The sequence below is a fragment of the Apaloderma vittatum genome, unplaced genomic scaffold (genome assembly GCF_000703405.1).
Source record: "Apaloderma vittatum isolate BGI_N311 unplaced genomic scaffold, ASM70340v1 scaffold27156, whole genome shotgun sequence".
Lineage (NCBI taxonomy): Eukaryota > Metazoa > Chordata > Aves > Trogoniformes > Trogonidae > Apaloderma > Apaloderma vittatum.
In genome coordinates, this window is record NW_009723748.1 from 4,277 (window position 1) to 29,123 (window position 24,847).

General features: G+C 41.4%; 1 protein-coding gene across 1 annotated transcript; it reads left to right on the top strand.

Annotated features, from left to right (window-relative positions):
• The first annotated feature begins 4,099 nt into the window (after nt 1-4,099).
• TRABD (TraB domain containing) lies at nt 4,100-24,589 on the top strand. The gene is made up of 9 exons (XM_009872244.1): nt 4,100-4,123; nt 6,323-6,401; nt 8,932-9,098; nt 10,127-10,267; nt 15,136-15,246; nt 16,451-16,590; nt 18,637-18,809; nt 21,149-21,260; nt 24,242-24,589. Exons 1-9 carry the CDS (start codon nt 4,100-4,102, stop codon nt 24,417-24,419), a joined length of 1,125 nt encoding a protein of 374 aa, XP_009870546.1. The 3' UTR covers nt 24,420-24,589.
• The last annotated feature ends 258 nt before the right edge of the window (nt 24,590-24,847 follow it).

The window sequence follows — 24,847 nt, forward strand, 5'->3', positions numbered from 1 at the left end:
GAGTGCAGTGGTTTGTCGGTGGCAGAGAAGTTGTGTCTGTGGATTCTGAAGTATGGATACGTTGCTTTTGTTTACATAAGTGGTCCTGTTAGCGGGTAGCAGCCTTCAAATGAGATGTGCTTATGCAGTGCATCTTATGAATCCAAAGGGCACAGGCTGTGCCAGCTAAACCCACTATCAGTTGCTAGTGCAATTGCAGGCTTAGGGGATGCAAGGGAGATGGCACAGCGTGTGTAGACGTAAGTAAATTTTTATTGCTGTGTCTCAAGCTGAGTAGATGGAGACTGTTCTGGACAGGGATACTGGCGTTAGAAGGCTGGGTCAAGAGGCTGTTCATTGGAATGGTCATTTGTGTGTGCCTGTGGCTTATGTCCAGCACAGGTTAGTTCTGGCTTGGTTACAGCTTGATTCTGGCGTGGCCTTGTGTGCCTTGTGCTGTACTCTTGCTGGAGAGTGCCCACTTTGTTGTCTGACAGCTGGCTCTTGAATCAGATGCAGTTCTTAGCCTGTCTCTTGTCTTTCCCACAGTGACTCCGGAGGGACAAAGGTGAGTGATGTCGTGTGTTTCTGTGAGGAAGTGCTCTCCGATGGGATGTGGGCAGATCTTCTTCCACAGGGCCAGTGATTAAAACCAAAGAAAAAAATCACATTGCAAAATTGAAATACTTTGAAAGTTCCAGCAACCTCCTGGCTACTTGTTTAGATACCAAAGATCGGGTTTGTACAGGTATTTAAGTATTCATATGCCTTCGTTCCTTGTTTGTAAAACAGGGAAGTGCATATAATCCCATCTCAGAGGCTGCAGGGTTAATGCAACGTGTACTGAGAAATGCAGATATCTTCTGCCATGCTAGTGAATACTGTAGCTACTGAAAGCAGTAATACATGTGTTTAGATGTGGAGGGGAATCAAAAATAAAAATTTTTGGCTTTCCCTTTCAATAAAAAGTGAAACAAATTTTGATAGTTTAGTGGCTCCTAGTTTCTTACTAATTACACTGATGTGCGTGCAGTGCATAGAAGATACAGAGCAATTAAAAGACTACAGAGAACTTTATCTCCCTCTTGCAATGTCAACATCTTGAAGAAAGCAAATGCTGCTTTCAAATTCCTGTATTGCTCAGAAGGAAGAAAGCATTCAATAAAAATCTTCTTTTTAAAGAGTAGCTGACTAGGTGGTTTTATAGGTAGGATCGTGAGAGTTTTTTAAAAAGCTTTTTTATTGATTCAGTTGAATCACTGTCTGAAGGAAGCAAATTTAAACAAGATAATAAAGGAAGAGATTCAGCCCTGCTATAGGAGGATACCTTAACAAACTGCCTGTCCATCCTCTGTGCTTGAATTTTCCTGTTGAACTACTTAGTTGAAATGAAATGAGAAATTGCAGCAGCTGATGTTTTAGTGTCTGTAACTTGCTTTGCTAGAACCCCAGACTTGTGAGCGTACCTCTTTTTTCCTCAAAACTGTGAGCTAAGGGAGTTTCAGGTACCTAAATATTCAGCTGGAACCGAAACACTTTGGTCAGCTGAGACTACCCAGTATGAAAAATGAGCCAGTGGTTCATGAGCAGATTTCACGCGGAGGGGAAGCTCTGCTGAAGCTGTTTTATGTTAGGAAAGCTGGAGGACTGATGTGAAAATGGCATGGCAGCAAGGTCTTTCTCGCTCTGCTTTTGTCAGCCTCTGTACAGGATAACCATTGCTAGAGGATGTTGCACTTACCTGTGCATTCCTTTCTGAACTTGTGTTGAGAGGGAAGAGAATAACCTCTAGTATAGGGGAGAAATCTTCCTGTGGAAAAACTTTTCTGCAGTGCTGTCGCGTGTGTGCTGTCAGGACAACGAGACCTTGAAAGGAAATAGGTGCCTACCAGGTGAGATAGGTAATGGCTAAATTTTAGACTTGTGGTTCATTGAGTGGTCTCAAATTCCTGTTCGGTTTCCTGGGTATCTTAAGAGTTGGGGAGAAGGCTTCATTTGTTCATACGTGCATACATAGTTTTCAATCACCCAGTGAATGGCAGGGCCCCAGGGCTAGCAAAGATGAAACAAGCACAAGAATTCCACTTGCTGGGGAAAAAAGGTTTTTGAATTCAATTAAAAAATTGAATTAGGGATTGACTTGGAGATTCGGTCATGTATTCAAGAAAATTCCAGAGGCAAAACTCCGTCTTGCTGGATAATAAGGAGCCAGATCAGATGACTTGTTTCTTCTGGCTCCAGGAATTTTCCTGGTGGCACTCGGAAGAGGAACGAATCCCAGATTCTTGGCAGATAAAAGAACAGAAATTTTCTAATCTCTGATCTTTATGAGTGCCTAGAAGCTGCCTCTTCCTGTTTGAGGAAAGAAATGTGTGGTCATATCAGTATACGATTTATCTCCTGAGGGCGTCATACAGGCCTTTGAAGTAGCTGTAGGAGAGGGTTTTGATTGGTTTCACATGTTCCTGCCAAATCCCATGGTAAGTAAAAGAATGTGAGGTTATGGGATGTTGTGGCATCATGTATTATGGAACTTAATTGTCTGACCAGCGTCTTTTGCCTATGGCTTTATAACTTGGGGGTGAATTCGCATCTGTTCTCTGACAGGTTCTGCAGACCTCCTCTTTTTCACACGCACTATGGCCTGTAATCTTCTGTATTTATTTTTTTCCTGGAGGAGCAATGCTGTGTATTGCATCTCTGAGTGACTCCGAGGCTCTTACCTCCTTGCCAAGTTTAAAATTTCACCTTTGGCTTAGCAAGCACCATCAAATGAACTCTGCCTTGTTCCCTAATTTCAAACGAAAGAAAGAAGGAAAGAAATCTTTAGGAAGCTGAACTTCATTTTAAAAAAATCAGAAACACAAGGTTGAAAAAAAAAGAAACTCTTAAGAAATTTGGAAATGCTTGGATTGAAGTTGCCCAGATGCTTGCCAGGATTTGATCTGAATTGGTACCTTTTCTCACTGTGGGATGTAGTGGGAGGAAGCGTGTACAGGTTCCCATGTGTCAGTTCCTTGCCTGTCTAAGAATGAGGTATGTTCAGCCTTCTCTCAGAGGTTTCAGGATTAGTATTTCAAGTATTGTGGGATGCAGATATCTTCTGCGGATGTGTAGATGCACCGAGATGATGACTTTACAATGTGGATGAGCTAGGTCAGCCTGGAGTCCGAGGTATTTGACTAGTTCCCAGAATATATGTACTTTCTCTTGTGTTGTTAATGAGGATGCTGGCTAGACAAGTATCCAGCCTTGTCCATACTCTAGTGTTGTCCCTTCTGTCACTCACACGGAGCAAGAGTTTGAACATGCACAGATTTCCTCAGGAGTTCAGTTGAGTTTTATTTTGCTATTCACAACTAGTTGTAAGAATTTTCATAAAGTTGACTGAATAACCAGAGTTCCTGGTCATGTTCTAAGGAAAAATAAAGAAATATATCCAGAAACAAGTCTTCTGTGTGGGGAAAAAAATCACATTCAGTGGATCTTGAGCGGACCTAAGCACCTGAGAACAACATCTCCTAGAAAGAAGCCATGGCAGAAAATGTGGGTGCCCAGTCCCTCGTCTGACCATCATGGTGTTGTGCTGTGGGTTCTGGGCAGAGGCTGGATCCTCGCTGTGGTGGAACTGGGAACCACCCTGAACAGAAAACTGTTCTTTGTCCAAAGATTGTGCAGGTCAAATAAAAAAACCCAACAGAACAACACCAAATTCTGAGTCCCTGTGAAATCCACTCTTCAGCAAGATATTCTCAGTGTGTGTGAGAACAGCACTAGGCCCTGAATTTAAAGACAACTCCAGGACCAGACTGAAAGAGGCTAGTTTTACCCTGCTAGTGGGGCAGGGGAGTAGTAGTTGGGATTTTTTTGGTTGTTGCTTGGGGATCAGCAGAGTTGAAAAGGTGACATTTTTTACATCTTGAGTCTGCTGCTTTTGTTACTTTAGGTTTTATTAAAGATTGTAGACACGCCTACGTGTTTGTTGGTTCCCCCCCCCCTTCGCCTTCCCCAGTTCTTAAGGAAATATTCTGAGTTCTGACATTAATTTTGTATTCTCTTCCATTCCTTTTAGTTCTTGCCGTTCTTGTGTGGTTGGTGAAAATAAGCCTACGGTGCAGGGATGCAAGAGGAGCAACAGCCTGAGGTAGGGCTTGGAGCTGAAGCTTGTTTCTTGGTAGAATCACAGGGAAGGTCAAGACTCTGTATCAGCCAGGTTCTTTCACTAATCCTTGGGGAAGGTCTGGAAAGTCAGAGGGAGAGGGTTGAGACTGCCAGTGTGAGACCCCTTTTAAAACAGCAAGGTGGGGGCCTGAGTGCTATTTTTTGGCCATGTTTAGGTGGTTCTTGTCACGGTCCTTTTCCCTCTAATTGCAATAGCTAGAAAGTGCCTTCTGTATTAATTTACTTAACTAAACATACTTAATATACTTAATTTACAAAGTGAGGAATTGCAGAAAATAGTCTAAACTATGAGCTTAAACCTTTAGGAGGAAAAATGTTTTGTAAGTTACAAAAAATTGATTATATACAAGTGATCTCCCTGTACGGGTGTTAAGTACCTTGCCCAAGTAAGCTGAGGTGGTTTTCTCTACCCTTTTTGTTCCTTTTCTTCTCCTTTCATATCTACATATCTCAAAACCTTTTTCTGGTATAATAGGTGAAGCTTGGGAACTTTTTTTCATGGGAGATACAAAAATGTCAGTTCCTGTGTCCTATTAGTGGGGAGTGGAAAAAAAGGAACGGCAGACTCTTAATGTGGTGCTTAGTGCTTTTTCAGCTGCAACGTTGTGATGTTGTTATGATGACAAAGCCAGCATAAGTGACAGGATTAATTCCATATGTTACAGATGGATACGTTTTTCCAAAATATTTTTGTGACTAGAGCTCTGAATGCAAGTAGTAGAGTCAAGCCATATGTTGTGATCAAAAGCTGAGCTGGTGCTAAATTAGATTTGTGAATGTAATTACAATTTGCTATGTAATTGCAGTTTGCAGTTGTCAATGACTTTTGCTTTGTAATGAAAGAATATGTTGCTGTGAAAGTTTTAAACTTTGCACTGGAAAGCTGTTCTACTTTCGGTCTTACTCCACAAAATGCATGCTAAATTTTGCCTTACTATCAGTGGGGCAAGGGTAAGACACCCAAGATTTATTATCTGAAAATTACTGCATAATGGAATGCAAGGAGAAATTGATTACTCTTCCTGAATGCTCTTAACAATTAGATATGCTTTGTACAGTCCTGTTTTAAATATTACCAGATTAAGTACAAGGTAAATAAACCAGTCATACTGGCTGAAAAACTGACATCCTTCAGGAGGGCTTGGCTACCTGCTTGCTGACACATTAATCCTGCCTTTCATTTGAAAGGTACTTGAATGATCATGGATTCACATCCTGTCTAACTTCTTAATGTTGCTCAAGAATTCCACATTCTCCCAGTGATCATCCTGATTCAACTTTGAATTAATGTAGATGCATAAAGATAGTTTATAGGTGAGCTCTCCCCAATTCTTTAGTCTGTCTTTTCTGCACTAACTCCACCTCTCTGGCTTGGATGACATAGGCTGAATAACTGGTGTTGTCTGAATTCTGTGCACAGGTTTTAAACCTTGCCTGTTAGTTAAAAATGCAAAAGGTTTTGTCATCGGAAGACCCACCTTGTATACTTAGAGTGATAATATTTAAAAGGCAGGCTTTGAGGAATCTTGAAATCAATTACGTTCTCATGCTTTAGAGAACAAAACTATGCAGATGCTTTTCATCCTTTTTGGCTTTGATTTCTGATGTATATGAAGTCAGCATACACATAAACATACAAGGTTGGGTGCGTATGTTGTGTAATTACCTTACACTTAATCCAATTGGATGAAATACCTGAGCAGACTCTTCTTGAATGGGCATGTGTATTCTTGTGAGAGCTGATTAATTTTGTCAGGCTCCAGACAGACTGATGCTGACTGGTAGTTAAGTACGGCATCTCACAAGTGGCAACGGTATTACAATAATCAGTGCACATTTTAGTTTCCAACACGGAAAATGCTATAGTAGAGGTGCTGTAATTTTGTTCTTATTCTAGAATCTTTTCTTTTTTTAAACTCCATGTCAGATATAAATATTATTTTTTTTTTAAGTGAAATATTTTTAAATATGTTCTTCCGCATACTCATCTAGGTAGGAGAAACATCTGTAAAACTGCAGACATTAACTGTTAGCACTGCTTAAATTATTTACTTGCATGAATATTATATGTAGGTTCAAATTGAGCAGACTCACAAGGGGAAAGATGTATTAAAACATTTCATTATAATTCCCAGCCTCCTTTTGAATTTGTTTCATACAGGCTGCTGCAGATCCAATGCCCTCCTCAGATGCACCAGAAGATGGCCCAAAGGAACCGTCGAGTGTATCGCAGAATATCTGTATGTTTCTGGTTGGACTGGGGAGGGTGTGTCATGATGAAAGTATATTGAGCTGAACATCCGTGCCTTTTCCTGACCTCACAAGGATGTGGCCATTAGCACAAACGGGAGATGCGAATGACGTCATATCTGGCTTAACCTGTTTGTGATCTGGAGAAAGGCCCAGTTGCTTAAACCAAATTCGGAACTGTCAGTTTGCTGCTCCCGTGCTTTCAAAAGAAAGTAGATGGGTTTTGATTTAATAGATATACTCAGCTATTGTTTTAAGTGTGGTCACTGCTCTTGAAACCCGAAGATGTGTAAGTACGTGTTTGCTTCGGCTTTCTGGCATCTAGTGTGGGGATGTCGAATCAGTTATCCCAGGTGGAATACTTTGCCTGTGCTAGCATGATAATGTTTTGATTTGAAGGCCAAGCCTGCAGCATGTGGGAATAGAAGTATTCCAGCCAAAACTGTCCTATGAAGCCCAGGAAGAGTATCAATCCTTACTTTTTTAGTGATAAGGATCACGTAATGGCAGACACTTTATTTCTCAGGAGAAAACAGGCTTCTTAGTGCTCTGTGTTCGTTGATACACTGTTCTGATGTTAATGTATACAATGCTCGTTTTGAACAATAAGAACATTCAGGTTGTGCTTTCTGGCAGATAATAGGTTCTGAACCACCTTAGGGCAAATGGGTGGGTAACAGCAACATTACTATAATGCTGAAGTTGCTGAATAGTCCCTAGGGATCGCAGCTTTCAGAAATAACAATCATGGGAGCAAACAAAGCCTTGACTAAAGCTATGGGAAAAGCATTCAGACCTAAAGAAGCAGATTAATTTTTTATGTTGTTTTTTTTTCTCCAGATATAAAAGTTGGTTTAATAAAAAACATAGCTGCTCCTGAGAATGTTTTCTTTGATTATGTCCTTTAATGCTAACATCTATTACTATACTTTTATAGCAGTTTTTCTTCACATGAAACCTTATTCAGTCCAGTTCTGAGTATATATGTGAGGTAAAGACTTGAAAAATTAGAAGTTAAATCCTTTAAGGGTTACTGAATATGTAGAAACCACTCTCATCTGGGGCAATCTGAGTCATAAATGCATTTAGGCTAGGAGAGTGTTTGAGGAGGTATCATTCACACTTCATTTCTTATATTCTTCCTTAGATACCTGCTTTTTACCATGGTGTGGAGACTATAGGTAGATTTTACTCCGTCTACTATGGCTGCTTTTATGTTTCTGTGACTGAGAGTGCCCTACCTTTTCTTCCTTTTGCAGTCGTGTTTTCCCTGCCCCCTCCTTAGCATCACCATCTGTTTTTGGCAACACGGTTTTAGATCAGACTGTGCTGTTTTGAGCATAAAGCAGTAGGCTGCTAAAATGCTAACTGAGAAGGATGTTGGAGGGTGGCTTTTGTTTTGGGGTTTTTGTGACATAAAGTCTTGAGATAATAAGTATTTGTGGAACAGATCCACACAGTTAAAACAGACTTGTGAAACAAGTTAATGTGCGATAGGAGGCTGTAATTTATCTGAATCTTTGATATCCAGCCTGCAGACTGTTTGCTAACTTTTTTTTTTTTTTTCCTCTGGGATTATGATCCTATTCCAGGCTTCTGGACCACTTGAGACCTCTGCTAACTTGTGCAGCAGTTTGCCAGAGAAAGAGAGTTGGTTGGAAACAAAACTCTGCTTTCTGACTTGATGCTTTTTTTTTTTTTTTCCTCCCCTCTAATGTGCATTACAGCTTAAAGATGACTTATTCAAAGTTACTGTGTTTCCCATTGATGTAAAACTGGAGTCTCTATCTCAGTTAAGGAGGCTTTCTGATATTTCACAAGTGACTGTAATGGGAACTGATAGATCTTCCTATTTTCCATGGCAAGCTTGACATAAATGGGCTAAACTGACATGGTACCATTTTGGTCATAAGTAGTTTGTTGTTGAAACTAGGAAAGAATGATTGGTTTCCTGATCTGACTACTTCTTAAGGTTTAATTTTCAGTTATGTACTGATCCCTGCTGTGTTAATGACAGAAAAGGCTGGGATTGGTGCTTCAGATATCCTGTATGTGCCGGTACATGCAGGTGACTTTACCAACATACTTGTACCAGGGTACGTGTTGTTACTGTTTATACAGATAAAATCCCAAATGGGAAGGGTTTTATTCTAAAATTTAAGAAATGCGCTTTTTTATTTATTTTTTTCCCCCCTCAATTTAGTGTGTGCCTTTTCTAAGTATTCTTTGCTTCTCTGTCCACCTCACTTGCCACACAGCTTCTCTCAAAACTGCGTGGACAACCTGTCCCAGTGTCCACAGGGTAGGAAACCTGGACTGAGACCCATGCTTGGAGGCAGCCTCTCCAGTGGTGGCACTCTCAATGATGTAGCCTCAGAACTGAATGTAAGATTACAGTGGTAAATCAGTGGCCTTTTAGCTCCACTCTGCTGTTCAGTGGTGACATTTTATTTTCTGTTTTACTCGCCTGCGTTTTATAGTCATGTGTGCTTTTTTTTCTATTTTTCTCTAAATTTGTAGCTGATGCAGATGCATTTAAAATTCTCCTGGAGATGAAGATGAAGAAGAGGCAGAAAAAGCCTACTTTACCAAGCACTGTGACTGAGCTTGGCACTGAGGATGGCTCTAAAGTATATGTGGTTGGAACAGCCCACTTCAGTGACAGCAGCAAAAAGGATGTAGTGAAGGTAAATACCAAGTGGGAGGCTTTCAGCAGCATGTTTATAATGTTGTCAGCTTAGCTTTAAGTAGAACGAAGTCCAACTCTCTGCCTTGGTTCTGTGCTTTAACCCAACGAAATTCCAGACTTATTTTTGTGTTTTGGGGTTTGTTTTTTTCTTGTTAGCTGTCAGAGGACTAACAGCACCATGGGATCAGCTAGGAGGCAAACATCTTATCTTCACAGTGTTTTTATGTGGTGCGTTGCTCTTCCATCGCAGATATTTTAATTTGTCCATAGACAACAAATCCAGATCAAGTGCCAGTGTTAAAAGTAGAAGTATCACGAGGGAAGCTTATGTTGCCTGTCACGATTCAGCATCTTGTCACACCCACAGTGAGTACTGTGGGTGTTGCATACTAACTGTGATGGGGATGTGCTGAGAAGATGCAAAGCCTAAAACAGAAACTGCAGTTTATGGCTTCTTTGTGCTTGGGGTGTATAGTACAAAGCTGTAAAACCATGCAGACCCAAACTTGGATTCCATTCCAAAGATGCAAATAGGTCCAAAGCTCTAGTGAAAGTAGGAACCGTTTCATATTGTACCTCATGCCAAGTGTACGGTTCATAGTGGCTTTATTCTCCAGCAGCTAGAGGGGGAGAAATCTTGGGCCAGAATCATCAACCCTCATTCATACACAGGTTATTCTAACTGGAATTGCAAGTGATCACTGAGCATAGTCAGAGGAACTTTGTGAATGTGGAAAGTTTAACGCTAAGTTTTTCTTCCCTCCACACAATGTGTTCTACTTCTTCCTGTCCCAAAACAACCAGTAACTAAAACATCTTGTTGTCATCTTCCTTAATTTTTTCCCAATACATAGCTATTTGGAGAAGTCTTATTTACTCTTTCACTGTTCTTTTAATTGGAAATGATTGCCAGAATCTGCTTTTTTTTTTTTTTTTTAAAGTCCCTTTTCTCATGAAAGTATTGATACTGACTGCATTTCTGTTTAATCCTTCCTAAACTGTTGTAAATAAATCTGTCTCTTTCAGACAATACAAGAAGTGCAGCCTGATGTAGTTGTGGTGGAATTATGCCAGTACAGAGTTTCTATGTTAAAAATGGATGAAAAGACATTACTAAAAGAAGCCAAAGAAATAAATCTGGAAAAACTTCAACAAGCTATAAAGCAGGTATGACTCCCACGGTGAGAATTCGAGGTTTGTGTTAAGAGCAATTTGTCAAGTTTGAACCAAAATCAATGTTCCCACTGGCTGAGAACCTAATACTGTTCACCTAGGTGAGAGTGCCATTGCAGTGGGCAAAGTTAGGTTTGGTTGGTTTCTTTTTTTAGCTGGAGCACTGAGGGCCTCTCTTCTGCAACAGGATTGTTTGGCCAGTTGTTGACCTCATCAGGAATCCTCCTGGGTTTAACAGTTGCTTCATTTGCAGGGCACAAGTTTAACTTTGTAATTGTAATGCCCTGGTGATATATTTAAATACGATTATTATTCCTGCAATCTTTATTGCCTGTCATTTTGTATTGTCTGCATTCCTTCACCCTAGTGTGTTGCTCTTTTTGGTTTTAGTTCTCATCTCTTTGTCTTTTGAGTAGGTTCTAATTGACAGGAGGCCTTGAGGGAGGTTTTTGAAAAATCTGGGTTGAAAAGTGTGGGATTCTATTCAATTTATCACTACTCTGGCAGTCTGACACTGTCTGGGCTGTGTGTGCAAAACATTGTCCTGTATTTTCTTGGTTTCACCCAGTTAGCTTATATTTAAGTCATTTTAAGCTAAGCAGGGTGAAACAGCACAAAGCTGATTTAAAAATGGCAGGACTGGAACGACAGTATGTGGTTAACAGTAAAAAGAGCGTCTGGTGTCCAGCTGAATGAATAAATTCATAGATGGTTATTGTGTTTGTGCGGTAATTACATATTGGAATTGGTTTATTAGTGTAATTGGGAAAATTCCAGGATTGGACCCCTCAAAAATACCATCTGCCTCCATGAAGAAGTGCTTGCAGTGACTGGGGGCTGGTCTGCGTGTGTGTGTGCGTGTGCGTGTGTGCCTGTGCGTGTGCGCGCGTGTAGGGTCCTGGTGCAGCCTTTCTGACTCATCAGAGTTAGGCAATAGTGTGTCCTTCCTGTTTTCTTTCTTTATGTCCTATCAAAGGGAAGAACATTGCAAAACACTTGCATATTGCGTGTATTACTGCATCCATCTGTTTATTTTAGGTAAGGTGGATTGTGCTGATGCATGTAGCCAAAAAAAATGCATGTTCACAACAACGGAGCAGCGTAGCTGGTGGTCCTCTGACCTAGGAAATAGGCACAGAAGCCTTTTTTTTTTTTGTAATGTCAAAGCTAAATGCAACAGTGTTTGCAGTGCTTCTCTGTTAAGAGAAAAAGGGTGATGAAAATAAAATAGCAGATTTATTTTCTCTGTTTCTCTCTGATGTAAATTCATATTGGCAGCTTCATAATTAGCATTTCCTACCAGGGCTTGAAGTGATCTTGTGTGCGGACAGTAGGAAACACAAGGCTCTGACTCTAAAGCCAAAGAATAATACAAAGATCCTTCTTATAGTTACAGCTCAACCTTAAGTTTCCCTTGTCACCAGGGATAATGCAAATAATAAAATTTGGACGTTATGCCTTTTAAATAATGTTTCTCTCTCTATAGTCTCAACCTTCCCCCTTTGATTCAGTAGCAGCATGGCTGATACGGGGAAAAATAGTCCAACTATCTCATGCTAAATTATAGTATCTTTGTTTTCATAGAATCATAGAATAGTTTTGGTTGGAAAAGAGCTCTAAGACTGAGTCCAGCCATCAGCCCCGCCCTACCAAGTTAGCTGCTAAGCCATGTCCCTGAGTACGGCATCAACATGTCTTAAACACCTCTGGGGATGGTGACTCGACTGCCTCTCTGGGCAGCGTGTCCCAGTGCCCGACGACCCTTTCAGTGAAGAAATTCCTCCTAATATCCAACCTAAACCTCCCCTGGTGCAACTTGAGGCCATTTCCTCTTGTCCTGTCACTACCTACCTGGGAGAAGAGACCAACTCCTGCCTCTCTACAGCCTCCTTTCAGGTAGTTGTAGAGAGCAATAAGGTCTCTCCTGAGCCTCCTTTTCTCCAGGCTGAACATCACCACTTCTGTCGGTTGCTCCGTGTCAGACTTGTTCTTGAGCTCCTTCACCAGCTTTGTTGCCGTTCTCTGGACACGCTCCAGCACCTCAGTGTCCTTCTTGTCTTGAAGGACTCAGAGCTCAACACAGGATTCCAGGTACAGCCTCACCAGTGCTGAGTACAGGGGGACAGTCACTGCCCTGGTCTTGTTGACCAAACTAATTCTGGTACAGCCTTCTTCCAGCCCCTCCCTGAATTTCATAGCCTGTACAGTTGTTTGCAGAGAACTACCTGTTGGCTTTCCGTTAAACAAAGCAACACAGTGCAGACTGGTGTCTGGCTCAAATGCTGATTGCCTGAGGATGCTGAGTAACAGTTGGCATAAACCAAACTGGGAAGACAGGTTTTATCTTGTGTCTTCTCCCCTGGCACAGCAATCTGAACAGGGCTTGCTTTTTAGCTGCATAATGTCCCTGTGTGGCTGTATGACTGACACAGAGGAGGAGTTAAGAAACCTTATTTTTGGGACAGAAGAGAAAGCAGACTGGTGGCTGTAAAATCTTAGCTCAACCTCACTTTTCTTTTTTCTTTTTTTTTTTTTTTTTTTTAACCTATTCCTTTAGGCTGAAGCTACCTGTATAGGATATATTACAGTGTCTGGGATTTTTTTAATGCTTCTGGCCAGTGAAAAAACTCTTATCTTGTACCTGTCCTGGTTTCAGCTGAGTTAGAGTTGAGCAGCAGTTTGCCCCTCCTGGCCAGCTGCCCCCAGTTTATACCCCGAGCATGACGTTCTGTGGTGTGGAATATCCCTTTGACTAGTTTGGGTCAGCAGTCCTGGCCCTGCTCCCTCCCAGCTTCTTTGCACCTGCTTGCTGGCTGAGCGTGGGAAACTGAAAAGTCCTTAACCTAGGATAAGTGCTGCTTAACAACAACTAAAGCATCATTGTGTTATCAACATTATTCTCATAGTAAATTCAAAACACAGCACTATATCAGCTATTAGGAAAAGAATTAACTATTCCAGCCAAAAATAGGGCACTGTTGCCTCTAACCTGTGAAACTATTGCTGGACACTCAGGATTTTATGTCCTTTTGTGGTCAGCTTTCCTTTATCTGACACTGAATAATCTGGTCTTGATAATAACCTTCATCAGGGTTTTGCTTCCATCATTTTTCGTTTATTTTGCTCTTTATCCCCTGGCAGTGTCTGACTGGCCCGTTTACTGCTGGTTTCTGCTACATATGGCTGCTTGTCACCCGTTTGGACCTTGATGCTGCGTAAATATGGCAGGAACTGAGTTTCATGCGGGTTAGGAGCACAAATAACTCGGGCACACTTCAGAGGTGCCCCCCACCATTAGCCAGCAGGGTGAATCTTTCTGTCACAGTGCAAAAGTGCAACTTCAAACACATCAGTCCCAGAGGAGAGAGCAGGCAGCAAATAACCTCAGGCTGCATTATCCCAGTTTTCTTTTCTTTGTGGTTATCTTTTATGAACTTTTTGTAACCCTTGTCCCCCAGGCTTTAGAACTGGATGTTAAGGATGCCGAAAACTTGTTTTCTCACTGCCCTGTTTCTTCCACATCTCTCTCTAGGAGCCCAGCACCTTGTTTTTTTTCCCAACATATGCTAGTTTGTAGCATGATAAAACAGATAATCGATAGGCTTTGAGAATAGCCTCTCTCTTTTGGCAGTTGTGGTTCTCAGTGACTCGAGTCCACATAACTGCAGAAAGGGCCTGCGGGCTTTGGAGAGATGACACAAACATCAGATCTGGCATAAGGTGGGTCACCTGAACATGACCCTGAGAGCCAGGAATGGAGACCAGGACCTTCCTCTGGTAACTTCAGGCAGTTACATTAACTCAAACTATCCTGTGTAACCTCATCTTCGGTCGTATGAAGCTGGTGATATAGCAGGAAACTAACCTGTGACAAGGGAAAGGGAAACGTCCCTTTTGGTAGTGGTAGGGACTGATGCCAAATTGGAGAAAATGCGTAATCACGGTGCAGGTTGCGCATGGGGACAGGTGACACTCAGCCACCGAATCTTAGCTGTAAAAATAACTGGCTGAAGACAGTCAGAGCTGGACAGAAGGAACAGCTCTGAATGTATTTGAGATTTTTTTCTTCATTCTCTTTGTAAAATTTCCCTTATTGTTTTACATAACTATATATATGATTTTTTGTTTTATTTTTAAAATGAACAGTCTTGATTTTGGGTCTCAGTTCAAAAAGTAATAAACTGTGCACGAAGAGGCCTTCAGTCTGCTTGTGGGAGCAAATCAAGCTCAGGACTCTGAGATCTTCTCTAAGGTCTTAGGTGCTGAAGTCATACACGACAATTTCTTGCACAACATTAGATTCTTTGTGTTTCTGTTAACCAGTCCCCAGCCTAGTGTTTCCCAGGATTGTGGATGTATTTATGATTAGACTACTAGCTATTTCCCTTTGAGTATCTCTGTAATGTGGCATTCACTGAACGTTCAATGGAATATACTCTTGTGGTCCTCTATTTTCTTTTTTTTTCTTTTTTTTAATTGTAAATGGATAGATCAAGAAAAATAAAATATGCGGTATGAGCTGTTTTACCATCGAGTTGTTCAGACACTTTCTTCAAGCAGGTGAAGTAAATATAGACTGAAGTAAGTCTGGCTGTCCTCCTTTCTTACCTCTGCCATACATTTTTGTTGACAGGGAGATTAATTTGGACACAAGGTAAAGTGAAAAGCTACTTCACAACTGATAGAAACCGATATAAAAAGCTGTATTGGTCAGTGAATTGGCTCCAAGGGGTACCTTCTGTGCTGCTTCTTCACTAAATTAATGTTTTCTCATGACTGTGAACAATGCATTCCTCTGAGAAATCCACACAGCTTGATTTTTTTTTTTTTTTTAACGGCTTTTTTTTCCCCTCTTCTGCCAGAATGGAGTCATGTCTGGATTGATGCAAATGCTGCTTCTGAAGGTTTCTGCTCACATCACAGAACAGCTGGGAATGGCCCCAGGAGGAGAATTCAGGGAGGCTTTCAAAGAGGTGCGAACTCGAAATGGTTTTTCTGAGGTCAAATTATTGGCCTTTTGCTCCCAGAGTTGAACTAAATAAAACCATTTGTAAGTGACTAGAAAAGAGTACTCTTGCCATACTTGTGCTGAAGCCTGTGAAGTAGTAACAATCTTCAGCTTCAAAGTGTACTTGAAAGCACAGAGGTTTGTAGCCCTTAGTGGCATGAAAGCAACTCAACAATAAGCTTCAAATGATAAGGCTTTTCCCTGATGGTATTTCTGATGGTGTTTGTTTTCATTTAATCAATAATTTATTTCTTTTATTCCTGTTAAATAACTTGGTTTTGATGATACTGGGAAGTAAATAGTAGCTGGACTTCTACTGTGTGTCACATCTACTCTTTATTTGTCTGGGAATACTAAGGCACTGTTTTTGCTGTATCTATCCACCTTGCAGAATATATCTTGCTATTTTTATGTAAATTAGGTACTAGTAAGGAACTCTGAGATAACAGAGCTGTTAAAAGAATCTGGAATAATTTGGTGTATTTACCCTTAATAAACAGACAACTGTTTAAAGGCTTATTTTCCTGAGCATTCCAGACCAGAGTGAGATATTTTAAGTGGGGAAAGAAATATATATTTTCGTTCTGTCCAGTTCTAAAGTGATTGTTTGAAATTTTTTAACAAGTATGCATTGGAAAGAATTTTTTAGAAGTTGTGTGCTGAAATTTGTCAGTCTAAGCTACAGCAAAGTCTAACCACGTGTTGTTGTGTGGTATCTGGCATCAGTTCTTGTTTTGCAAGCTCCTTCTTGAATAGATTTTACCGTGAGAAACTGCTAGGATAGTGATCCTGACAAATCCTGGGTAAAAGCAAAATGACCACAGTTGCTTCACCTTGGCCTTTATTCAGACCCACAGAGATTCTGAGCCCCATCTGTTCACCTGAAGTAGTCATAAGGAGGAGCTTTCTGCTTAGGTAAAAGTAACCTCAAGAGGGTGTCATTACAACTTAATGTTTTTCTGTAACACCTACTGCATCTTGTAGCTGATGTATCCTTCATGCAGTAGTATTTTTGGAGATTTTTACTGCAGAGACAAAATCATGTTGAAGTGTGCCACTGCTTGCTCTTTTTTTTAAGGTACTTTGCATAACATGATAAAACCTCCTCATGAGGATACACTGTGCTGCAGTATGAAACGTTGACTGATGATTTGGATCTTCTCTTTCAGGCCAGTAAAGTACCTTTCTGTAAATTCCATCTTGGAGACCGACCCATCCCTGTTACATTTAAGAGAGCAATTGCTGCACTTTCTTTCTGGCAAAAAGTCAAACTTGCTTGGGGCCTTTGCTTCTTGTCTGACCCAATCAGGTATGAGTAAGCATTCCATGGCTTTATCAGAGAGAATTGTTCAATTCTTCAGTTTGACTTTAGTACAAGCTGGAAGTCCTTGGTACCCAGCCTGATGTGGTGAAACTTGAACTTAGGAGAGAGAGGATGAATACACCACTACCCTGCAATAGTGTATGTTTTTGAAAAGAAAGGTGACTTTCCCTTTTTGTTCCAGTTCTTTAATTGTCTTTTGATACATTACTTCCAGGTGAACTGAAAGATTTAGTGCTGGAGAATTCCTAGTGTACTTAAGAAAACCATTAGTGTTTTATTTTTATGCTGAACATAAAATCTTTCCCACTGCTGTGTGTGGATATTGTAAATGCAAGAGAGTAGGGCCTTGGTTTCTTGACTTGTACCTCCTTAAGATTTCCAGAGGACTTGGCCCTGCTGTGCTAAGTCACATATGGATCAGGGCAGCTTGAGAACTGCAGCTGATGTCTGAGCAGATTTTTAGAACACTAGGAAATGTTTAAAGTCTGGACGTGTGGGCTCTTAATGATGATTGTCTTTATAACGGGGCATTGTTAAGAACTTTTGCCTTTCGATGGTGTTTCTCAGATAGCTATTCTGTGCTCAGTTTGACTTCCCCTGCCCTTCAGAGACATCCATGTGCCAAGTTTGCTTCCTGCTTCCACAAGCAGGTGTGCAGCAACTTGCTTAAACGGGGTGAGAGCATGTGCACAGCTGCCCTCCTAAGTTCAGGCTGCTGTGACGAGACTCGAAGTGGTGGGAGCCTTGCCAGAAATGGGGTTCCTGTGCACGTGGTGCCTGAATCTCGGTGCCTTTCTCATACCCTGTGACCAGAGCTCTCCACAGCTCACAGAGTGACCCTTGGTATTTTTTCTAGGCTTTTAAAATTGGGCCAGGGCTCCAACTGTGGTCTGGTCAATCAAACTTCTGTTGTCCGTTTTTAGCATTTATTTAATTGTCACTTCCTGCAAATACTTGCTGATGTGTTCATCTGTAAAATGGGTTTGACCCTCTTTCAATCCAATAACTACAGTTCATGCACAAAGTAAGTTTTGCTGATCTAATACCAGCTTGAAACTATTTGCAGGCTTTTGGGGTATGTAGGAGGATATATTTCTCTGCAACTTCTTCCGTTCTTTTATCCATCCTAAGAACATTTTGGTTCAAATGTCGTGTTAAGATAATAATGGTATGTGCACACTACCTTCCTACTGAAGCTTGGACATATTTCTGTTGTACAATTGATGGATTTATGTTGTTTTTAAAAAAATAACATGTGGGTGCAGATTGAAAATGGAAGGTGTTTATAATTGGAAGGTTGTTGATGGGGAGGAGAGGTGTTGTGCACCCTGCAATCAGCATGAGATTCCACAGAAAATGGAATAACAACTCTGCATCAAATCTGTGACAGTCTGGTAGCTTTTCTATGATTTGTGGAAAGCTGGCAATGCTTCTGCTTGTCCCTGTTGACATTTGTAGTGTCCGTTCAGTTTTGGAAACTAAAGAAAGCATGTCCTGTTCTTCAGGGAATTAATTTATAGCTTTGACTTCCCTGTTGCAGACCTGTGACTGACACTGGGAACCTGCAGAACTCTTGCCATCCCCTCAGACTGTGCCTTATGGTGTGCTTTTTTTTTATTATTATTTTTTGTTGTTCCTTGAATAGAGCCTCCGTGTGTTCAGCCATCCGATCCGTTTCCTCGGGAGCGCTCTGTGTTGCCTCTTCTAAGCTTCTTAAACTGAAAGTGGGGCACCACAATAGCTGTTTCCTTTGAAGCCTTTTTGCTCAGTTGAGTTGCCAGCTTTCAAATTGGGAAGGGTGAAAATGCAGTCGCACTGCCTAAAGGCAAGAGACCTCCCTTTCTCTCTGTTTCTCTCACTGTAGAAGCATTGTGAGGGGTCCAGTTCTACAAGTTTAGGGAGTTTGTTTGGCTTCTGAAGAGGAGAACTGCAGAGTGTAACGTGTAATACCCAGTTGTTTTTACTCATTGGTTTTTCTGTATTGGGCTTTAAAAGCATAACAGGTACTGAGAAAACTTACCTTTCTTTCAGTAAAGATGATGTGGAGAAATGCAAACAGAAGGATTTACTGGAGCAGATGATGGCAGAAATGATCGGAGAATTTCCTGATCTTCATCGAACGATTGTCTCGGAACGAGATATTTACTTGACCTACATGCTGAAGCAAGCAGCAAAGCAGACAGAACTACCTCGAGCTTCAGAAAGTAATTGTTTTACTGCAGATATCATAATCAGCAGGGTGTTCTCTGTTCAGTTCCAAAGCTCAGTTCCCCTCAGGAAATCTGAGATGTTCTGGTCATGGGTGCTGCAAGTCAGTGCTTAAAAAATTGAAAAGGGCTCTTACTCTTCTGTTACAACCACCTTTAGAAGTAAATAATTTTTGTAGAGCAGTAGACTCCAAATTGTGATCCCTTTCTCCTTGTGCTCTTTAAAACTGGAAAATACTAATAGCCTGACAACTTTTTCGAAAGGCGGCCAGCAGGTGTTACAGCACAGGGCAGCCTAGCTGCAGTCTCTCTTCCACCTTTTTACCTCACCAAATTCATTGTCGTCATTAACTGCTCAGGAACACAGTTCTTGCTTGAAAGATGTGACTCTACATGCTTCAGCAAGGTAGAAGCGTACGGAATTATTGCATTTCTGTAGCCTTCGAACATATTTTGCTACTCTGGGATCTGAATGCCCTTCCTATATATATAAGCCTACTGAGGTATGGGTTACCTCTTACTTGATGTATTATATTGGTGATACTGTTTGTAATCGCTTCAGTGAAGACCTCCGGCACTGTCTTGTGTTTGAAAAAAAGAAAAAGTTTGAAAAAATAGCGAGGGAGTTGCACTTGTGTTCATGTATCTCCATTGTCTATTAAGTAGGTCAGTGCTGCCTTCATAAAGTTTGCTCAAACACAGAGTATTTCCTGCTGGCTCAGTCGGTGTGGCTGGAAGAGGCAAGGATGCGTTTAGTGACCTGATCTGAAGAGCAGCCTGAAAATTTAGGTTTTTTTTTTTTTTTTTGTCTTGGCTGAGTCGTGAGACACAGAAGGAGTTGTTTAGCGATTCCCATGCTTTTTTTTTTTTTTTTCCCCCCTCCATTTTTTCCCCTCCCTTTAAATCTACCTTCTTAAAAGCTGAGTCTCTGGATCGCTGGTTTAGTGAATGCCTGTGAAACTAGGAGGGGTGTATGTGCATTCCAAAGGACTTAAAACAGAACATGGGACCACAGAAGACAATGTGAGAGACTGCCTGACTGATAGTCACGTGTCCCTTTGCTTAACAAGAGACAAGACAAGACACGGTTTTGTTCACAAGATGTGCATTTGTATTATGTACATATAATCTGTTCTATGCATTCACGCTTATGAGAGGCAAAAAGAATAAAGAAAAAATAAAAAATAAATTCTTCCAGGACTTATGTTCCAGGCAGGGCTCTAAGCATTTCTGGTGTCATTTTTGAATCCTGCCCAGAAGCAGACAGGAGCATCCAGGTGGAGGTTGGAGCAGGTGTGACGTGCTGTGGACAGCCCATCCTGCTGAGGCGCTGTGCTCCACCTCTGCAGTTGCAGCTCTGATTTAGAGCAACCCTAGAACAGGTTGAGAAAAGGCAAATCCAAAGAAACACTTTGGAAAGTGTGTCTAATAGTTCTTGTGGTTTTCAGTACAGTTTCGTTTCATTTCGTCAGGGAGGCTTCTAAATTTTTTTTTTTTCTTATCCACCCTTGATTGTTCAAGGTATATTTAAAGCAAGACAGTGGAACTTAAATTATATATATATGAATTATATTTATGTGTAATTTTCCCCATAGGAAAGCAGCCTGATTACTATTACTTTATTATTTTTATCATGGCACAGTGCCATTTTTTCACTAGGGGAGAGGTAACCACAAAACTTTCAGGAACTACATTTTAAACTTCCACTTGGTGTTGCGAAATGTGGGTGGTAGATGGGAGGTGCAGGCGAGAGCTGGCATGTGTGGCAGTGATGTAACTGGCCTGCTGCTGCTGCAAGTGAGTGATGCAGGTTTTGCTGTTACTTGCTGAAGCCAGGTCTGTAACAGTAAAACATGGGCAGGTGTGGTCTCGAGTGCTGCTCTCAGATTGTTCATTCTGCTTGTTAGCACAGGTCTTGTGACAATTCAGATGTGTGTGAGCTGCCACTGTCCTCAGTGGTGGAGACCAGGGCTGTCCCTGATAAGCAGTACAAGAAACATGAAGGAAATAAATTAAATTAGCTTGTGTCTGCTGAGCACCTCGCCCTGAGGCTGGAGTATGAGCCCTGGTCAGGTCTATTTACTGAAACAAACATTTCCTGAAAATCCAGAAACTGAGCTGACTTTTTTTTCAGACTTTCAACATAAGAGGAAGGAGGTGAGATGAGTCTTAACTTCTGTGATTCTAGCATGTAACAAAGTTTTAATATCTAGTAGGAAGAGTCCCTACCTCTTGAAAAATTCAGTTTTGTAATCTTATACATCACCTATTTATTTGTAGCTTGAAATTAGTTCTTTTACTGATGTGTTCCTTTTTTCTCCATCTCTTTTTCTTAGATGAACCTAGAAAATATATCCCAGCTGTTGTAGTTGGTGTTGTTGGGATGGGTCATGTACCTGGAATTGAAAAGAACTGGAACTCTGACTTAAACATCCAGGAAATAATGAGGTAACAGTCATCCTTTCCTGGCTCTTGACATAACAGCTTGTCTTGCGGAAAGACAGGAATAATTGGTTGGTTTGGGGTTTTTTTTTGGTTGTTCGTCACAGCTTGAAGAAACATCACTACTGTCATCCCTGCCCTGTCAGCTCACTGACTTGCTGTGCAGTGCTTGCAGATTGTGCTTACAGCAAAGGAAAAGAAAATATCAAAGGAAAAGAGTAAATAGTTGGATATCAAGGGAAGTAGAGATGAGAAGATGCCCTTGTCTAGAAGGAAAATTCATTGATCCACATTTAAGGCTTGTAAAACGAGAATGCAGATGAGGGCTGTAGAAGACGGTGAAAACAAACCCAGGCTTCTGGTCTAGCTTAGGTAAATATGAACTATTGGATTCAAAACTTTTCTTGTGTCAGGGCACTGCTGGCTCTGGCAATCTTAGTATCACAGTTGTTCATAGCCTATTTTTAACTGTGTGTGTGTATATATAAGGAATAACATGTTTTAATGTGTTTACCTAAATATGGGCTGATCTAAGCCATGTATCAGCGAACTCGTAGATGTATGTGAAGGAATTGATCTAAAATCTTCTGTGTGTATCCCATAAAGCCACAAAGGTCAGGCCTTTGGAAATATAGGATGGGTTATAGTATGATCTGGTAGTACTGGTCTGCGGTGGTTTAGGATAACAGACCCTTTCAGATATTGGCACTCTGAGGCGTATGTTTACTTTGTTTATGTAAGCACCTCATCCATCTCTTCAGAGGCTCAGAAAAACAGAAGAGACTGTGCCTAAAGAGTGCATTTAGGCATCTAAAAAATGACTTAGACTTTTGGTGTCTGGGTCCAAGAATGCGATGTATGGAAGCCCTGTCCAGCCATTTCTGAGTTCTTCAAGCCTTACCTGGAGTCACAAACTAGACGTCCTATTCCTCTGCACCCTTGCAAATAACCTGCAAAACGAGGTTGCCCAAATCCTTATAATTGCATGGCTAATGTTGGTTGCATAACTGACGTAACTGAACTGAATAGCCAAAAGTTTGACTGTGTCTTCAGATATATATAGAAGGGCTTTTTCATCAAAGTTTAGGCTCTTTAATTTTATTGTCTTTACCGTGCCAGAATTAAGTAGTATCTTTTGTAAGACATTCCTGTTGCATTAACTTGACTTTCTAAAAAACAGTGTGAAGCAAACAGCATTTGTAAGGTGATTGTAGCTGAGACTCATTTCTTGTTAAACTCTTTTACCCCTCATGCTGTTGTGCTGCAGTTGCAGAGCAGAGTTAGGGGGGATTTCTGTGTGTTGGTGGCTGTCACCTGTCTGAAGTGAGAGGTTTTTAAGATTTATGCAGGTATTTAAGTTTTACAAGTAGCAGTGATCTTGCAAGTCACCTGGATAGAAACATGCATATTTCTTGGACTTCCAGTTTTTAAGTTCATGCATCAAACCTGACTCTGAGCAGACTTCACTGTTTGCTTCACATTGTTATGAATTTTTTTAGTTTCACTGAGGGGCTGGAATTGAGAAGAATAGAGAAGCTTTCTAAGTGCGTATGTTTTTGAAAACATCCTGTATTTTCCCTTAATATGAAAAATCTTACCAGTAGTAACTTAGCCCTAGTTGGGAGCATGTGGATCTAAACTCGCTCTAGCTGTATCCTAATCTCAGCACATCTAACCTGCTTTGAGGGTGTCCATAATGTTTTCGCACTGCTATAACTGATTGCTTCTGGATACATTAGGAACATTTTCTAAAAGTAATGAGGACTTGTGACTTTGAAGCAGAGACCTCTCCATCCCCTGTGAGAGGATGTCCGGAGCCGCAGTGCAGGCGTGCTGTGGGTGCAGGGCTGGCCGAGGTGCCGCAGAGCCTGTTTGGGAAGGTGCAGGGCAGGGTGCGTGTGTAGCTGAGCTTTCAAAGCCAGCTTTATTTTGAAAGTAAAATTAAGCTTTTTGCTCCATACACCGAGTTACTGAGACTGCTGGAAGGTGAGGGTAGACCTGGTGTGCCTGTTGTCCTCTGCCCTCCCAGTTCCAGGTGGCCAGTGCAGAGACTTCCAGGTGGCTCTGTGAAGATCCCAAAGCCAGCAGCACCTGCCAGAGCAGAGACAGCTTCTTGCGAAGCCTCTCTGATTTGTCCATGTGTCCTCTGCTGAGCTCCAGAGGCTGAGAGTACTGTAGGGGCTTGGCCTCCACATGCTCGGGCTAGCAGCAGCAGCCAGGCTCGTAAACCTGCCTGGCATCCAGGGGTGCAGCTCACTGAAACACCCCTCCAAACCTGCGCAGGAGTCAGCCTGGCTGCAGACTTAGCCCTTCTGGCTGTGCAAACCAGACCAAATCCTGACACGTTATCCAGAACAGCCAAGCTCTGTTTTCCTCCGTTGTCCTGGGTGACAGCGAGTTGACCCTACAGGCTGTACTGACTTAGAATCATAGAATCATAGAATGGCCTAGGCTGGAAGGAACCTTAGAAATCATCTAGTCCAACCTCCCTGTTTTGGGCAGGGACGCCACCTCTCGACTAGACCTGGCAACACATGGGGACCGAGCGGGAATCGAACCCGCGACCTCGGTGTTGGTCCTTAGACCTCGGTGTTGGAGGTAGAAGAAATAGGTTTCTTCTGATTTTTGCCTCTGTGCAGACAGGCATAGTAATATTATAAGCAGTTCAACCAACAATACTAACTTGTAGTATTCTTCAAGAAGTCTTGATGTTGTCTTAGTTATTTTGATAGAGTGATGGGCAAGTCAGGGTATTTGGTCATTAAAAGTGGCATCATAAGTGGAAAAAGCATTATTAGTGTTGGTACTTAATTTGGATGTAGCCCTTTAACATGAAAAAGTGTAGGTTGTTAGTTCGTGAGACATCTGTTGCTTCAAAGTTTCTTGCACTATAAGGGGAGAGGGTAGAAAAGATGTGTTTTGATGCGAAGATGCCTGTTCTTTTCAGCTATGCAGGTATTAACGTTGTTTTATATCTTTTGCCTCAGCGTGCCTCCTCCATCAGCTTCAAGTAAGATTTTCAAATTTGTCATAAAAGCGACAGTTTTTGGACTGATGGGATACGGCTGCTACCGAATAGGTCAAAGGACGGTTCAGTTTATTCTCTCGATGCCAGCAGCACAGAGCTATCTTCAGAAGCTGACAGAAATAAGGTCTCAGCATTGAACATCGCGTGGACACACTAGGCGAAGGAGGTGGCTGAAAAAGGGTGGCAGAGGCAACAGCTGTGAACTGGACTGCGAGAAGAGCAAGATGAGGATTCTAGTCAGAGGTGATCGATGCTGAGCAACGCTGAATCACTATATAATGAAAGATTTGATACTGAAGTTACACCAGCTGCGATCTAATGAGTAGGTTTGATTCCTGATAAGTGTGTTGCATGAAATCACATGATTCCAGATGGAGGTAAAAGAAATAGGTATGCAAATATATATTATATACACAGTATGCGTATATATGATATATATTACTGCTGATGTAGTACAGACAGCTTAAAGAGTGTATGTGTGTGACTTTTCCAGAGGAACAGAACAACACAAAGTAACCTAATTGGCTGCATCTGCTCTGAAGTTCAGGGACACTTGTCTTGAGTG

Coding starts and splice junctions, on each gene's coding strand:
- TRABD (XM_009872244.1), top strand. CDS start 4,100: ATGCAAGAGGAGCAACAGCCTGAG. Junction 6,402..8,931: donor GAGTGTATCGCAGAATATCT/GTATGTTTCTGG, acceptor CTAAATTTGTAG/CTGATGCAGATGCATTTAAA. Junction 21,261..24,241: donor AACATCCAGGAAATAATGAG/GTAACAGTCATC, acceptor CTTTTGCCTCAG/CGTGCCTCCTCCATCAGCTT.